The sequence below is a fragment of the Poecilia mexicana genome, unplaced genomic scaffold (genome assembly GCF_051168715.1).
Source record: "Poecilia mexicana isolate PSO_F unplaced genomic scaffold, ASM5116871v1 scaffold_13, whole genome shotgun sequence".
NCBI classification, from domain to species: domain Eukaryota; kingdom Metazoa; phylum Chordata; class Actinopteri; order Cyprinodontiformes; family Poeciliidae; genus Poecilia; species Poecilia mexicana.
This window is the reverse complement of record NW_028263382.1, coordinates 27,707,167-27,724,068: the sequence shown is the minus strand read 5'-3', so window position 1 is coordinate 27,724,068 and position 16,902 is coordinate 27,707,167. Positions and strand designations below refer to the sequence as shown.

The following is a 16,902-nucleotide window of genomic DNA, read 5'->3' as shown; positions in this document are numbered from 1 at the left end:
CAGCCCAACCAAAATGTCACTGTAAACCTCTGTCCTCCTCCTTACTTTCCTTTCCCCATGTCTTATTTGTTTTTTGTTGTTTTTTACCTTTCTTCGTCATAAAAAGTCGAGGCTTTTTCTCGTTCTGTGTCGGCGTAGCGTCTGTTTCCACCCCATGGTCTCTGAGGAGCAGCTTTTGCCTTGACACTGACCGTGTTAGTTTATGTCCCATGAACGTTAGAGGTGTAAACAAAGCTGCCCACAGACTCCTAAACACTCAAGGAGACGGTTGGTGTCCTCTTTCTGCTGTGTTTACACGTGGCCCGTTAGTGTTGTTCACCCAAACAATAGGAAAAGGTGCTGAGGTGGAAGGGAGACATACTTCAGCAACGTTCGCACACAGCACACCTGACACAAAGGAAGAAGCACATCTTTGTGTGTTTTTCTTTTCAGCCCAGTTAGTGTTTAAAAGTTGATACAAGGTGCTCGTGTTTGCTCATGTTACAAAAATTATTGCTGCACACAGAGAGAATTATTTTAGCAGCAGCTTGTCTGACAAAAACAGTGAAGGTAGGTTAAAGTTCACCACCGGCGAGGAAACCTAACACACTTGTTCCGTAAGATGAATCACGAGAATCGATGTCTTGTATTCATCGGTCTGAAAATGTGTTTGCCTTGATGAGATGAAATCTTTTGGTGCCGTTCTTGGGCCCACCTTTTTAAAACCAGAATAATCCAAGTGTTCCAAGTGTTTGAATGCATAAAGAGGACAGGGTGGTGTGTAAAGGCCTGCTTGTTTACAAGCCTTAAATGAAAGTGAATCATGCAGCACAATCACAACATCGACATTATCAACATTTTTCGTTCTGAACTTACACTGGAAGGCTGCTGGTGATGTCCACCAGCTCTTCCATTGCAACCACTATTGCTTTCCTATTTTGGGTCTTAATACAACATGAAAACCATACAACACACACACACACACATACACACATTTCTCTACACTTACTTCTGCCAGTGGCTCCTTCTGCCTGGTGTGGTATTAGAAAGAGGGGCACACAAGCACCAGATAATAAAATACAACTAATCTGTCACTTGTGCCCTTAGCAAGTTTTCCATTGCTTGTATGCAGCAGGTTTTTCCTGCAGCTGATAATAGGAGGACTAGACTAAGTGCTTTCACTGGGACTACACTGCATTTTATCCTCCCCAGAATCTCAGATAAGTTTGAATTTTAATTGGAGTTCCCTAGGGCACCTCTTCTTCTTTTTTTTTTTTTTTTTTTTTTTTTTTTCCCTAAATCTGCCACTGGTTGCATTTATTAAGCGTTATATCGTACGTCTTTTATATCTGTATATCTTATCTGATTGAATGCAAAATAGGATCTGGCATTGTGTCTCTGAGACGAGATGTACAATCCATTTCCTTTCAGTTGTATCTTGGTAAAGAGACGTGTAAATATTTTAGTCATCAACACTCTGTTGCCTATTTGCATGTGGCAAAATGCCACAACAATGTACTTTTACACTTGAGTGACATGATGCTGGTAGCAGGATATCGTCCTGTAATTAGTGGGCTGCAGCTTTGAGCATTAGTATAATATTTTATTATTATATAAATAATAATAATGGTAATAATTTATGCACACTTTTGGCTTCTACACATAAAAAAACAACTGTATAATGTAAACAAAACAGAACAAAGACAGCAGTAAAAAAATTAACAAAACAAACAGTGCATAGAAAAAAATGGACTCCATCCATCCATCCGTCCGTTCATTCATTCATTTATTTATTTGTCATTCCTTCATATGAATGTAAACTCTTAACTAACGACTGGACTACATATTGAAGTCTATGAAATCTGTTAAATATTTACACGTAGTAAAAATATCGGTTTAGATCTGAACAACGCTGAGCAGATCTTTGAGACATTTTTGGAAGTTCAAGCTGTTGTCACAGCTCAGTAGAAACAGTTTGGGACACCAACAGGCTCTAATGCTCGAGTCGCTTTGCATTGCTTCATATTTATGAAGAACTGTCACTGATTAACCACATGACTCTGTCTAGTGCGTCAACATATATATTTTTTTTTTCATCTGCAGTCTCTTGACAAGAGGTATGCACTATCACAGAAATAAAAATGGGCAGTGCCCAGTTCTAACTCAGTGTTACATCTATTTAATGGGCTTGCTTTGAGCGAGCATTGTTTGCACGGCTGGGTGTGTTCGTCTGTGTCTATTGTTATAGAGTTTTAGGATGGAGCTTGAGCAAACACAGGCTTTTGACCGGATATTCTACACACAAAGTATAAATGTCCACAAATATACGGTATTTTATTAGCTCTACAAACTACAATGAGGACATACCTCCTGTTTGTTTTATTTGTACGTGTGTGTGCGTCTGTTTGCTTTAACTGTTTAAAATGGAGGTTTTTGGACCGGTTACAGTCAACCAAATAAGCAAACACTGGATATTGATTACATTATGCACACTTTAGAATATTATCACCATGTATGTACAACAGAGGTTTCCTGTGGTTTGACAATAGCCATTATTTCATGCATCCAAATGTTTTCTTCCTTCTTTTCTTTACCGATGTTTGATGAAACGGGTATTGTGTTGTGACGTTAAGACATGTCATGCAATTATTGACATTTTCACAGATCAAAGATAGACGACAAATCTGCTGCGTGACACACCTCCCGTTTCTGTGGAATCTGATCCGTGAGCAAGTTGAATACGACCACGGGAGAGGCTGATAAAAACCAAAGACTGGGTGGGACTGAGTCAATACTCTTTCAACTAAGATGAAAAATATTTTTAGTCGACTCTGTTGACTAAAAATTAGGCCTGATAAAGGTTGACCGGTTTGTAATTCGTAAATATTTGCAAAGCTAATATTAGTATGAATTTCCCTATATATTCACTTGATTGCCGTTACCTTGAAATCAGATTCATTGGAAGCCACAAATTCATCTGAAAGGGCAAAGAAAAAAGAAAGTCTGCCACCAAATGGACATGCAAAGAAATAGCAGTTTCTGACTGTCCATCTTTTTGCTCCTTTGAAATAAGAACGGTGTTAAAGTCGCCACGAAAGTACACCAAAGCTACGTTAAGAGGAGAGTATTTTAAAGTGGTTTTGTTCTGCTACTGTTTGTAGGAATAAGGCCTTAAGTAATAATTAAAATAAAATAAAATAACACAGGAAATATCCCAGCCTGAGCAAGCTGCTGTGAAGGAATGTTTGACTGATTCCCAAGAATTTCACTGTGAAACTCAGCAAGGCAAGGAGGGACAGAGAAGTTGATACCAGACCTTTCTGGTCCTTCTGAGGTTCATGCAGTTTGTTAGGCAGACTAAAGCTTACCACTGAGGGTGGGGGGGGGGGATGATTTATGGGCTTGGTCCTTAAGATTAGTAGTGGAGGCAAAAAAAAAAAAAAAAAAAAAAAAAAATATATATATATATATATATATATATATATATATATATATATATATATATATATATATATTTGAAAGAAAAGCCAAAAATGTCTTTGAAAAGATTGAATTTAACGTCTTTCACAAGGTTCTGTTCTCTGACCAATATTTCACATTTAATTTTTCAGATGGACTCAGATCTAAACGTATCAGAATGACGTCATTTTTACACAGACCTAAAGCGTCATCTTTACTGTGTCTACAGTATCAAGTTCAAGAAATCATGCATGTCCCTCAAAACGTAGTTTTTACACCTATTTTGTTAGGTGTTTCTGCAGTAATGACTAATATCTCAGACATATTATATTAACATCACTAAATAAGATGGACTCACCTAACAACCCATATGTGTATATATGTAATACATTTGGTTTTCAAAGTGGGAAAAATGAATCTTTGTATTTGCATGTCTAAATCAAAGAGCTTTAGGAAGCATCAGAGAGGCCTGCACATAAAAACATTGCAGTAGAAGAGCAAACTACAACTGGTAATTGCCCAAAGTGATAAATTACCACATCATAAAATCGTAGCAGGGAAGAAAAAAAATATACAAAATTGTAATGGTTAGCAAGATATAAGTGACAATCATTCCATAGTTTTTATTTGCTTCTTTGTTTTATTAAACACATCTAAATCCCTCTCTAACGTTCTCCTCACACGTTCACAGCAGCTTGAGGATCTCCTTTACATGCGGAGGGTTAATGTAAGTTAATACACCTCCATCCAGCTAAGTCCTCTTTGGTCCTCTCTCTGCTCGGCTGCACTGGTAACTTAACTCCTTCCTGTCTCCATCCTTTTGGGGTGTGTGTGCACAGACTTAAGAAGCTTTGGTGAACTATTTTAGAGAAGCAGAAGTCAATCAGTTTCACTGATCCGTGAACAAGTCATTATGGATTTATAATTATAGATTAAATTATAGATTATAGATTTTAAAAAAGGAATAAGGACATTTTATCCATTCATAAAAAAGATGATGAAACCCAACAAAATCTATTTCTTACAAATGTATTTGATTAAATAAACAAGATCCAAACTAAAAACGAAATATGAAAATTAACAGCTTCTTAAAGGAACAAATGTTTAGAGTTCTTCTAATTAAGCTGACAAAAAGTTCAACTTTTATTAAGACTTTGTTAGCAGTAGGTGACTTTTATAAAAATGTCTTTTACATATTTGTTTAAACTGGCACTACTGTCCTCAAATGTGACAAATAATCTGCAAAATAAAATAAAAAAAAAATCCCTGTGGTCCTACCGCCATCTGGAGAAACACACCACTCCTGGCCAGAAACAACCAATCAGAGCCAGGAGAAGGGCCTTAGTGCAGCTGGTCACTCTCGCGTCCTCGCTTTACTGAGGTTAATTTTCTCAAAACTCAACTGCTCAAACTAACATAATCCACTTAACCTTCCCAGACATGTCACAACACAAACTCTTTATTTTACATGTCCTCTTTGTAGCACTTTTTAACCTTTGTTCACAACAAACTCTCTTGATGTTCAGTCTTGAAAGTCACTAATAAATAAAATGTATTTTGTCTGATATTTAAATTTATCTGATGATCAGTTAAATTCGGTTTATAGGGCCAATTCACAACGAACGTGATCTTGAGGTACTCTGCAGAAAAAGTGATTTAAATTCAATCGTATACCGATTGTTATTTGTAGTGGTTTAAATCTTACCCAGCATATTTTGTAGACTCGTTGACTTGCAGCATGCCTAGCAGTAGCGACAGTCGCTTGTGTTGGGTTGTTGACTTTACAGCAATCCCTCATACTGAGCATGCATGTTATGACAATGGAGAGGAAAAACTTCCATGTAATAGGAAGAAACCTCCAGCAGAACCAGATGTGATGTGAGAAAACGTTGTCAGTTTTTTCCTCCAGTAACCTAAGCCTATAGTAGCATAACTACACAGATGGCTCAGGATAATCTAAGCCAGACTATGATCAGAAGTGCCAAAAAACATCTTCATGGGGCTGTCCTGACAGCATCTAAACAAGCAGTTTTTTGATCATAACTTCTTTGCAAGATTACATAAACTTTCATGAAGTTTTGAGGCACCTCATGTGCCAGTGGCATTGGATAAGGTTGTTGTGTTCCACCTAGGATATTCTCAGTCCGTTAGTAGGAAACAGCTGAATGTGCATAAATTGTACATCTATGGGGCTCTTGGTCACTACCAGGCTTTAAGCCAGACTGTTGCCAGAGTATTGTCAGTGAGTGTACAGGTGAACGATACCTGGACCCTGTGAAGGCAAGGAGGAAACCAAAAGAACTTGAGTCTTTCTCATAACCTTTCTGGATTTTCAATTTTTCTTTGGACAGTTCACATTAGCTGCTTGGAGATGCAAAGTGTTTGAAAAATCATGCTTCAAACAAACACAATCCTCTGCCTTCAGATACCGCTAACCCTCTCCATTTCCCCCAATTTCATTTCCCGTCTCCCTGCTCACTTTTAGCCGGTCACAGATCTCCCCAAGGACACGGGGTCTCCGGCAACCGAGGCATGACCACTTTTCAAACATTCTTTGTCACTGGTAAGTCAAGAGTTTCAGCTCGACAGCCACCTGAAAATCACTTTTCGACAAAAACCTGAGGCGATCTGGTTACGCCGCAAGAATGAGTCATTGTCCGGGCCTCACAATCGCAGCTACCCAGATGTCGCTGCCAGCAACCTTGAGAGTTCTTGTGCAGGAAGAAAAGAAGTCCGCCACAGTGATTAGGCGAGCACTGCAACCGCATTGATTTAAAAGGATAAGTGGGTTCGTTCGACAAACAGCTCAGGTTTTAGCACCACCTCAGTGATTACCAGAGCTCTTTAGGCTAAAGCTTTCCTCTGGATTCCAACCAACCACTGGTGAATTGAGATAATGAGCTCCCTGTGCTATGGTGCCAGTTTGCAATCACTTTGTTGAGAATATTAGCTTCCAAGATTAGGATTAAGAATTTTGGGGCTATCTGCATGTCCAAACCTACAGCTGAAGAAAAAAGAAAAAAAAAAAAGCCATTGGGCTCTCTGTCTCAGACTCCTCTTTGCTTGGCTTTGTCCCACCTTAAGAGCCCGGGCTGAAGGAATGCCTCATGTATCGGGTGACCCATTGCCCCGACGGCCTCTGCTCCTTGCCCAGATCACGGGGAGGGAGTGCACCAGGCGGGCGCTGTATACCGTGTCACAAAAGCACCTTTCTACACAACAGGGACACAGAGAATGGACCACAGCACAGTGGTTCTTTTTGGGTCTCGGCCCACCATAGTGGGATTGCGGACCTCCCTCTTTTTTGCTTTACACACAAAAAACATCCCCAACCCCCATTGATGAGATGTTCTTTCACCCAAGCCTGGCAGAGGTAACAGAAGGACCTGGAGCCCCTGATGTGGCAGATGAATCATCGTTAGAGAGGATAAATGACTTTACTACTCATACACATTTGGGTGAGTGAAACTACTTCTGTTGAGATTAGGTGCGGAAATTTGACAGAATACTAAAGAAAGTAAATCTCTTTTTTTTTTAAATGAAGAGGACATACGATTGAGTTTACCTGCTCGCATTAACACGTTAATCTGAAAATAGCAAAGTAGTTAATAAAGACAATTAGCAAGCTTTTGCTAATTATGTGCAAGCCTTGACCAGTTGTCCTGCAGTCGTCTTGAAGGGATTTCAAAGTTGGCTGTGGTTTTGCTCCTCTTTTGTTCAGTTCTTCCTCCCAAGCATAAAATGTTGGGTTTCTAAGTACATCTGAGCAATGCACCAGGTTTGATCCAATTTCAGAAATCAACTTAGAGCTAAGAAACAGTAACATTGTTTTTTTTTAATATTTCCCATTAACCCAACTAACTAAAAGCAAAGAAAGTGTGATAATCCCTTGAGCTTCAAAGCCTTTTACATACTGTACGGTTTAGCGAGGTAAAACTCATTTTAAACTTTTTCATACACAATGTGACCCAAATCATGTACAATCAACTGACTTGTACAGATTCATTGGAGACATTTCTTTTTATATATATATATGTAAACTTGTAATAACCAGTTTACAAAAATGTATGAATCCTTCAACTAATACTTTGTCAAAGCAACTTTTGAATCAGTAATGCAGACATTATTTCCATCCTCTATCAGAGTCACAATTTGCGTAGTGTTTGCAAAAGCTCAAAGGATCTGATTATACAAAGGTATCAGTCAGGAGGAGAGTAACAGCAAGTCCACAGTCAGCGTCAAGGCACAGTAAGCAAAATTGAAGAAATTATGAGACAAAATAGATATAGCAAAAATTAAATTGTTACAGTACTGATAAAAATAAAAGACCCAACCTGGTCATGAAGGTTGCAAAGAGGTCAGGAGAAACATTTTTGAAAGAAGCTGCAGGAATTCCCAACATGAACTGGTTATGCTCCTACCAGTTGAAATACTTTCTTGTTTTCTTCATATGTCTCAAATGTAGAAGTATGGGGAAGACAGAGGCCCAGAGAACCAGCCTAGAACCAGCTTTAAATGAAGCATGTTTGGCACATCAGAGGCACAGAGCCTGAAAAAATACTCTACCCACATTGAAAGATGCTAGTAGGAGCTTTATGCTCTGGGGTTACTCAGACTTTGAATCCAGTAGCAATTTTTCTACAGATTTGATAAGACTTGTGAAGACTAAAACTGCTGTCTTACTTGTCTTTTCCATTTTTAAAATTTGCAATAAGCAGTAGTGTCCTGAGTCACATTGTATTCATAATCCAAAAGAAAATGAGGTCATAGGTTACTAATTAATTTTCATGAACAATTACCAACTTAAAAACTTAAAATATTTTAGTGTTTATTTTCTTATGGTTCCCAATATCAGTCACACTGGTTGTTTAGAAAGCGCTTATCTCTAATGTGAGCTTTTCCTCACCAAATAAATACATAGAAAGTAGATCTGAAAAAAGTTTGAGATGAACCTAATGCAATAAAAGCTAAATGTATTTCATCTCTGCCCTTGCTGAGGGATGTTGTGTATGTGCTACAACAGATCTGAGGTCTGACTTGAGATCTTTGTGTTGTTATTTTCTGATACATTGTCAGATCCCAATCAACAATGAGGATTATCTCCTGTCAGTGGACTCTTGTGGCTGTAGCTGTGGTTTCAGTCACCATGGTGTTCTGCACTAAGACCAAACCTACAGCGAAACCAAAGTACCTGTACACAAAGAAGCCCGTTCCACAAGTCACGCCGCACAACCCTGTCACAACCAGTGTCCCCAAAACTCTCAAGATAGTGGTGACGCCAAACCCCGTGCAGCCTCAGCCACAGCCGCCGCCTCCGGCGCAGCCCACCGCAGTGAGGACCACCTACGTGAACCACAACCTTCCACAGCACTACAGTGAAAACACTGAGCCCACAGGTGTTGGTCCTGACAACTACACCCTGGACTACAATGAGTGCTACTTCAACTTCTGTGAATGCTGTCCCCCTGAGAGGGGCCCCAGGGGGCCGAAGGGAGAAAGAGGCTCAGCAGGTATCAAACTAAATGATGTTGTGTAAATGGTATTATATTACATGAAAAGCACTTGTCTGTATGTGCGTGTGTGTGCGTGTGTGTGCGTGTGCGTGCGTGTGTGGGTGTGTGTGTGTGTGTGTGTGTGTGTGTGCGTGGGTGTGTACGTTTGTTTTTAATACCTTGTGGGGACCATTTTCCTGACACTACGTTGTGGGGTCCCACTGCTCCTTGTGGGGACCGAAGCCTGGTCCCCACAAGAGGAAACACTGTTTTTGGGTCAGGGGTTAGATTTAGGAGTAAGATGTGAATTGAGTTTTGGTTAGGGTTAGGTATGTAATGGATAGGGTTAGGATAAGGATAAGGTTTAGGCTGTAGAAATGAGTAGAAGTCAATGGAAAGTCCCCACAAAGATAGCCACACAAACATGGGTGTGTGTGTGCGTGTGTGTAGCTTCAGGTAATTATTTTTTCTTTTCCAGGACTACCTGGTGATATAGGGCCTGCGGGACCACAGGGTATACCTGGACCACCTGGCATAAGTGGTCCAATGGGTTTTAAAGGAGATAAAGGTACATACAATCAAATAAAGTAAAATTTATTGTGACAATGTGCTTCATGATAGAAATAATAAAACATGTTTTATTAACAAATATAAGGCCTTTTTATTTGTAAGACTGTTCTATGTCACAAAAGGTCACTTCACAGATTAAGCACGACACAAAACAAAAAATAACATTTAAGACTGAAAAAATGCAAAGAATATCAAAAGAGGAAAAGGAGTTAAAATCAGGCAAGTTACAGTGCTTCCAAGAAAAATTGTGGATGACTGTGATTTTCTTTAACCAATAAAATGTTCCAACCTGAATACTTTCCAGTCTTCCAGAACTAATAGTTTGTAGAACCACTTTTCCCTGCAGTTGTAGCTGCAGTATGTCACCACCAGGTTTACATACAGAAAGATTGAAAGTTTTGAAAATTCTTTCTTGCAAAATAGCTCAATCTCAGTCTGATTGGATGAAAAGCAAACAGTTATGGAACAAGAAACATGGTAAGAGTTGAGTTTAGAGAAGCTAAAGCTGGGTGTCTTTTGCATAGACATGAAAGTTGACACCGAACTTGCAGAAGATAAGGTAAAAAGGAAGGAGCCACATGACGAGCAAAAGGGGGCCAAGGATAGAACCTTGTGGAACAACAATGGGAATTGACATTACTTTATTTTAAGGTTTTGATCTGGATTTACAAGTTTTGGGTAAAGAGAGTTTACAAAAACTTTGGTATTGGTGACACCAGAAGCTATGTGTCTAATGCCGTTTGTGTAGCATTCAAAAACAATCAACTTTGTACCTTACTTATTTAAATGAAACTTTCAGGGGATAAAGGTGAGAGAGGACACCCTGGAACATCAGGCCCACCAGGCATTCCAGGAAAACCAGCACAAAAAGGTACACAATTATTCAGATGGTTGCTTACATCTCAAATACAGGTGCATTTGATTTATTCTGATACCCTTTTGAAACTTTTCAGGCGAAGCTGGCCTCAAAGGAGAAAAAGGTGGTGTAGGATTTCAAGGTGCCAAAGGTGAACAAGGAGAAAAAGGAGACCATGGCCAGAATGGAACTGCTGGTGAGAAAGGGGAACCAGGACCGGAAGGGCCTGTTGGACCTCCAGGAACAGCTATGGGCCAGGGTCCTAAAGGAGAAAAGGGAGATAAAGGAGACTGTGGCATATTTGGGGAGAGAGGTCCTAAAGGTGACCGAGGGGAAACTGGTGCCCCGGGCATTCAGGGTGCGATGGGAATTCCAGGATTACATGGCAAACATGGGACCCCTGGGCCTGTCGGCATTAGAGGGGATCCAGGACACCCTGGACCTCCAGGAGAGCCAGGAGTGTCAGGGCCTCAAGGGCCGCAAGGGATACGAGGGATGCCTGGGCCAAAAGGGGACAGAGGGTACCCTGGCGTCAGAGGCGAGCGGGGCTTTCGTGGATTAAAAGGAGCGAAAGGTTCAGGAATGCTTCAGAAACGTTCTGCCTTCAGTGTCGGAATCTCTCCAAAGAAATCTTTTCCTCCCTCTGGCTTCCCGATCCGCTTTGACAAGATATTCTACAATGAAGAAAACCACTTCAACATGAGCTCCAACAGCTTCACGTGCGTCCACCCCGGGGTTTACGTCTTCTCCTTCCACATCACTGTGCGTAACCAGCCTCTGCGAGCCACGCTGGTGGTGAACGGGTTACGGAAAGTCAGGACTCGGGACTCCCTATATGGCCAAGACATCGACCAGGCATCCACTCTGGTGGTGTTAAGACTGGCAGCTGGAGATCAGGTCTGGATGGAGACTTTCAGAGACTGGAATGGGGTTTACGCCAGCAGCGAGGACGACAGCATTTTCTCCGGGTTTCTGCTGTACTCAGACAAAGCCTGAAGGTCTTTTTGTTTGCAACACCAGCAACTTCTCTCTTCTGCTGAACTGTTACAACCTCACCACATGGGTGAGAACACCAAATACTGAGGGTGCTACTCTGTAACTGTGAATTATTTGTCTGTAAGTTTGTTATCATCAAACGTCTGGTTCAAATTCTCTCATTTAGAAATTTCTAAATAAACCAACCACTCATGACCTCAAGAGACAAACGTGCAGCCCTCAGCAAAATGGACAGCTACAATGACAGAAAATCAAGATTTAAGTCATAATATGGGAAAGGAAGTGCAAAATGAGTGTATGAAACAGAAAGTAAACATGACAGAAAAGAAAAAGCTAGTAGATATATAAGATAAAACCAATGTTTATATAAATAAAGAGTTAATGTGAAAGAACTGCTTGTCAATAATGTATGTAGTTCATGCAGCCATACAATCTCACAAAAACATCCCTTTTAAGTGAATTTTGGCAACATGGTCAATGGTCTAAAAATTTCTCTCTTCCTGTAAAAGGAACTCTGTTTTTCCCCCAGGTAAATGCTAACACACGATGAGCTTTACACTTCAAACACAAACATCTGCTGTCATCTTCTTCCTTATGTGTCTTTTGCACTTTCTTTATGTTTACTGGACATGTCCAGTGCCAGGAGAAATTATTATCATCCCTTCAAATTTTCCACATCTTGTTGGATTAGAGATTTATTCAAAAACCTATTTGAGTACAGTTCTATCTAAAAAAAAAAGAAAAAAAGAAAAAGAAAAGAAAATCAACACAAAACAATCCATAATTGTCATATTTAAAAGATCCTTTCAATATTTTTTGTAAATGTATAAAACAAATATAATAGATTAATAATTGTTAATAATAATAATGGATAATAGTAATACTACTACTACTACTACTACTACTACTAATGATAATAATAATAATAATAATAATAATAATAATAATAATAATAATAATAATAATCCTTTCATGCATGAATTATGATCCTTTGTCAGGATTCTTTTTCCCAATTTAAAAAAAAAAAATTCTTAAGGCATTAAAAAAGGTAGAAAAAAATTATTTTATTATTTTTTTGGTGATCAATTGTAATCTTCTCCAAATACAAAGTTGTTATTTGAAAAATACATCAGTAGTATTGTTCTTTAGAGGTCTGATGTCACAATATTTTTTTACCTGCATGAGTCGTCTACAGTAGAAGGAGGGACTGGGTTGGTTGGCGTGCTTTTTTGTCTGTTGAATAATTTCTTGCATTTACAGCTGATGGCCAGTAGCTGATAATGTATTTTATGATGCTTCAGTGGTGTGTGTGCATTTATAACATAAAAATTCACAAGAATCACAAGAAAATGGCTTTTAGATAGCTGTCCACTGTAGTAACCACTATGCATGAAAGGATTCATAATAATAATAATAATAATAATAATAATAATAATAATAATAATAATTGCTAAGCTTGTTTGGTCTTTCCAGAGATATGTAATTTAATTTTATTCAGGGGTCCCACTGTCTGATCTTGCTGCAGGAACAGATATTTCCTGAGTCTTTACAGATTGTGGTCTTTACAGATGAATTGCTAAATTAGTTCAGGGGCATCTTAGACTCAGGTTTTCGGAAAATGTTTTTATATTTGCCCACTGTTGTTTAAGGGTCAGGGTTTTTTTTTCTCCAGGTGTGATGCTTGACGGTTAGACCAAATGTTCTGTTTTGGGTTCATCAGACCAGACGATTCATTTTCTTGGTCTGTAAATCTCCCAGGTGTGTTTCGACAAAATATCCGTCCGGTCACTGCCATAAAGGATTGGTAGTTTGAGAATTAGCAGTGGTTGATTTTCTAGATGTTTCCATCTCCACAAATGAAAACTGGATCTCTGCCTAAAAAACTACAAGGTTCATGATTAATCTTTTGACTGATGCCCTTCTTCCCTCAGGATTCAGTTAGCGTTTGCAGCCAGATCCAGGAAGAGTTTTGGACCCAAACTTCTTCCATATTCAAATAATTTTGGTTAAAACGCTTTTTGGGACGTCCAAAATCTGTTTTTTGACATGATTTAGTCTCCGAGATCCACAGACAATGTATTTGACTTAATTGCTTTAATATGAAAGCACATATAGACAAGTGCGGATGATTTCAGATGACTTTACCATCAATGGACTCAAATCAAGTTGAAGAAGCATCTCAAGGATGCAACCCTTATGTTACATAATTTTCTTAATATCCAAGAATATTTGAAAACATGTTTCCACTGCTATTTTTTATGCAGAAAACCACTTTATAATCAGTTCCAGGATATGTCTGTAACATAAACTGTGGAAAACACAAAAGGGTGTAAATAATTTCTGACAACACTGTAACTATCTTGACTGTCAGCGAGTGTTAACTAAGCAAATAATGTCTGTGATCTGCTATTGTTTTCAAACTTTTATCTGATATATTTTTTTCTAGTGCAGAAGATTCTAGTAATATCTATCGGCAAGTTAATCCCACATGTTTTCCAATATTTAAAATGTTTTCATGTGCTGTAGGATTGTAAAAAAGAAAAAAGTTTATTGAAAATAAAGTCAACTGTTCATGCAGCTTATCGAAAGTTTTATTGGGTTAAAACACAATATTTGTTCTTTCTTACTGTATTGAACATTAGTTTCATGAGACTCAGACAAAACTGATGCGAAGAATTATTAACACATAACTATTACAGCAGAACAGTAGGGTGGTGTTAATAATTGTTAGAAAGCCTCAGAGTATTGCTCTGCTAGGTACGATGGTACGGTTTAAAAGGAGTTTCCAGGTACAGCTGGTAAAAAAAAAATCACAGTTTTTCATAGTAGATATATTTCTAAAGGTGCTATTGACATGAGATTTTCACCTGGTATTGATAACAACCCACATAATCCATACATAGAAATTAAGTTGTGTGTCATAATGTGAAAAGTACTGAAAAGGATGTGGAAAAAAGTCACAGAAAGCCAAGAAACCAGCTGAAATCTACCAGTGATTAGAAAACCATCCTGCCCCTTGTTAGGACCAGTCCAAAATGACGGCCTATAGAAGGGTGAGTCATTACCAAGGCGTCACACAAGCAACATCTCATGATTGGTTAAAAACAAAGAACTGAGGTTGTTACCAACACCTGGTGAAAATTTCATGTCAGTCACACCTTTACAGGACTTTCTAAAATAGTCCCCAGGACACACCCTGAGGCTCTGGGGTTTGCGTTTGGCCTGGCAGCCGGTCTGAAGTCGGCAGACTGGTTGGGTCTGGAGCCTCAGACGGGCTGGGACTCTCTGTGCGCTGATTGAAAGACGGTGTTGAAGCAAAGTATTTGGGGGATGCAGGCTGAGTCTCAGGAGCCGAGAAGGTGTGTACGGGTGATCTGGATGTCATCTGATTTCTGTGATGAGGATGGGGAGGCATCAATGGTGGCCCTGTAGGGTCAAGTAGAAGGTCACCTTAGAAGTCCAGCCTGACTTCAAAGTGCTTTTTTCACCACGAAGTGTAATAATCAACAGAGCAGATTTACTCTTAAGCACCTGTGACCTCTCCGAAGCTCCGGGGCTCGCTCCACCTCACGATATCCAGCTTTGGCACCTTGGCTCTGCAGCTGTACCATCCTGCAGCCGTATTGACGTGCATGTGGTTCAGGGAGGTTGCCGGCCCCAGCAGATTGTTGTTCTTGTAGAAATAGTAATTTACAGGAGGGGCTGGGGCAGGGGCGTTGTACTGGACGTGGCAGATGAGGTTCATTTTATTCCGTCCAAGCTGGGCGTTGTCTTTGTCAATCTCCAACACCGGCTTGGCTAGAACCTCTGAGATAGATCAAATGAAGAAACAAAAGTTACTTACAAGTTAAATCTCTGGGGATTGGTTTCTGGTACTGGTCCGTATCTCGCTAAACATAAACGTTTAACTCACCTAAGATATTCACCAGAGTGGGAACTGACATCACGGAGTGTGTACGTCGACTCAGGTCCCAGGATACCCTGCATGAGTACCTTCCTTCATCCTCCAGGGTGACATGGGGGAGGTGGAAATTTAAGCTGCTCCCGCTCTGCACCATCACTTGAATCCCGTCTCTGTACAAGATCGTCTGGTGGACGGGAGCGTTCCCTCGGAGATGGCATTTCAAATCCAGGGCATCTCCAACGAGGACAGAGCGTTTTGCCAATTGTAGGATGGCAAATCCTCCTGAAAAAGACAAAGAAAAAAGTTTTCCCTTAGTCATTTAGTGAGTGATGGGCTTTTAATTGAGGGTATTTGATAGAGGAAGCTTGATTTTGCAGTTCAGTGTAGGAGTGAGCATTTATCGTATCGTTTATCATTTATCACAATAAATGTATTTTAAGTATTTTGATATATTGTTGTCATAATAAATTTCAATTATTGATGCTTATTAAAACCCATGAATGTCTGCATTATAAGGATTGTTTTTACTGTTTTCTCCAGTTTGTTCAATAAAAACATATCAATTATTTTGAAAATATGACTAAATGCAGCTACTGTTTGCCATTTAGTGATACAAATCACGTTTTTTTTTATGTGACTGATGTCCAAAAGAAGCATAAAGAGGGACTTTTCAAATGGGTAATGTTTTTCAAGAAATATAATTTGGTTTTACATGACCGAGCAGTTACATAAAAAAAAAAAAAAAAGTAAATAGTTCTTATCGTCACTTTTATCGTTGTCACAATACCGTGATAAAATTTTAAGTCACCACCAGCCCCTGGCTCAGTGCTAAAGAAGAAGTTGACCAGGTCAGGAAGAATTTGCCGTTTGACAGTTTTGGAAATATTGGAAAGAGGAAGAAAAACCAAAAAAACGTTTGTTTCTTGTTGAACACAAGATCTTACCATCAACATGGATCTCATAAGGTAGACTCCTTAGTGTTTTTATGCTTCCCACATCCGTCTCTTTCTTTCCTTGGCAGGAATATTTGCCGCTTTCTTTAACGTTGGCGTTCCACAGCTGGAATATCTCGCCAGTCTGTGGAAGCTGCACAGATCCCCTGAACCACAGGTAACCCCAGGAGGCCTGGTAAGGATCAGGGATGATGCATCTCAGGCTCAGACGTTCCCCACTGAAGATCCTGGAATCTCCCGAAACGATCTCCACGACGGCCCTGTACGAGGTTGAAGTGGGAACTGCAGAGAGAAAACAAACCGTGTGTCAGGGGGAAAAAATATGATTAGCTGCTTACCATAAAGTCATAAACTATCATCTGAAAGATTTATAAATTTTTTCCCAATGACGTAGTTGTATTAAGGACTTACCCTCAGACACTATGAGCTGTGGTAACAATGAAAGAACTGAAACAGAGAGTGATAAAGGTTTAGTGAGAGCAGATAGCATCATGTTATCAAATATGTTAGATCATATCAAAGTAATCAAAATTAAAACCTACCGAGGAATGAAGTTACCGCTTCCATTGTGCTCAGTTTGTGTGTTAGAGTCAGATAAGACTGAATGCTTTATTCTAATAAAAGGAGAAGTGAAATTGTCTTCACACAGGATGTCCTCCATCCCAAAAAGTGCTGTCTCATCAATTGTTTGTT

At 39.4% G+C, this 16,902-nt stretch overlaps 2 protein-coding genes across 2 annotated transcripts; one reads left to right on the top strand and one right to left on the bottom strand.

Moving 5' to 3' along the window:
- Window positions 1-8,527: 8,527 nt before the first annotated feature.
- otol1b (otolin 1b) lies at window positions 8,528-11,527 on the top strand. Its single transcript, XM_014986908.2, has 4 exons — window positions 8,528-8,948; window positions 9,409-9,498; window positions 10,300-10,371; window positions 10,454-11,527. The coding sequence occupies exons 1-4, from the start codon at window positions 8,528-8,530 to the stop codon at window positions 11,350-11,352; spliced, it is 1,482 nt and encodes a 493-aa protein (XP_014842394.2). The 3' UTR covers window positions 11,353-11,527.
- A 2,398-nt stretch (window positions 11,528-13,925) lies between these two features.
- Window positions 13,926-16,823, bottom strand: LOC106917744 (Fc receptor-like protein 5). Its single transcript, XM_014986928.2, has 6 exons — window positions 16,752-16,823; window positions 16,621-16,656; window positions 16,201-16,491; window positions 15,266-15,538; window positions 14,884-15,159; window positions 13,926-14,778 (listed from the first exon to the last, which is right to left on the bottom strand). Exons 1-6 carry the CDS (start codon window positions 16,774-16,776, stop codon window positions 14,525-14,527), a joined length of 1,155 nt encoding a protein of 384 aa, XP_014842414.2. The 5' UTR covers window positions 16,777-16,823; the 3' UTR covers window positions 13,926-14,524.
- Between the last annotated feature and the right edge of the window lie 79 nt (window positions 16,824-16,902).

Bases quoted from the DNA above. Each gene is read 5' to 3' on its own strand.
- otol1b (XM_014986908.2), top strand. From the start codon at position 8,528: ATGAGGATTATCTCCTGTCAGTGGACTCTTGTGGCTGTAGCTGTGGTT. The intron at 9,499-10,299 runs GTACATACAATC...TGAAACTTTCAG, and splicing joins GGGTTTTAAAGGAGATAAAG to GGGATAAAGGTGAGAGAGGA. The intron at 10,372-10,453 runs GTACACAATTAT...GAAACTTTTCAG, and splicing joins AGGAAAACCAGCACAAAAAG to GCGAAGCTGGCCTCAAAGGA.
- LOC106917744 (XM_014986928.2), bottom strand. From the start codon at position 16,776: ATGGAAGCGGTAACTTCATTCCTCG. The intron at 16,657-16,751 runs GTAGGTTTTAAT...TCTCTGTTTCAG, and splicing joins AGCGGTAACTTCATTCCTCG to TTCTTTCATTGTTACCACAG. The intron at 16,492-16,620 runs GTAAGTCCTTAA...TTCTCTCTGCAG, and splicing joins ACAGCTCATAGTGTCTGAGG to TTCCCACTTCAACCTCGTAC.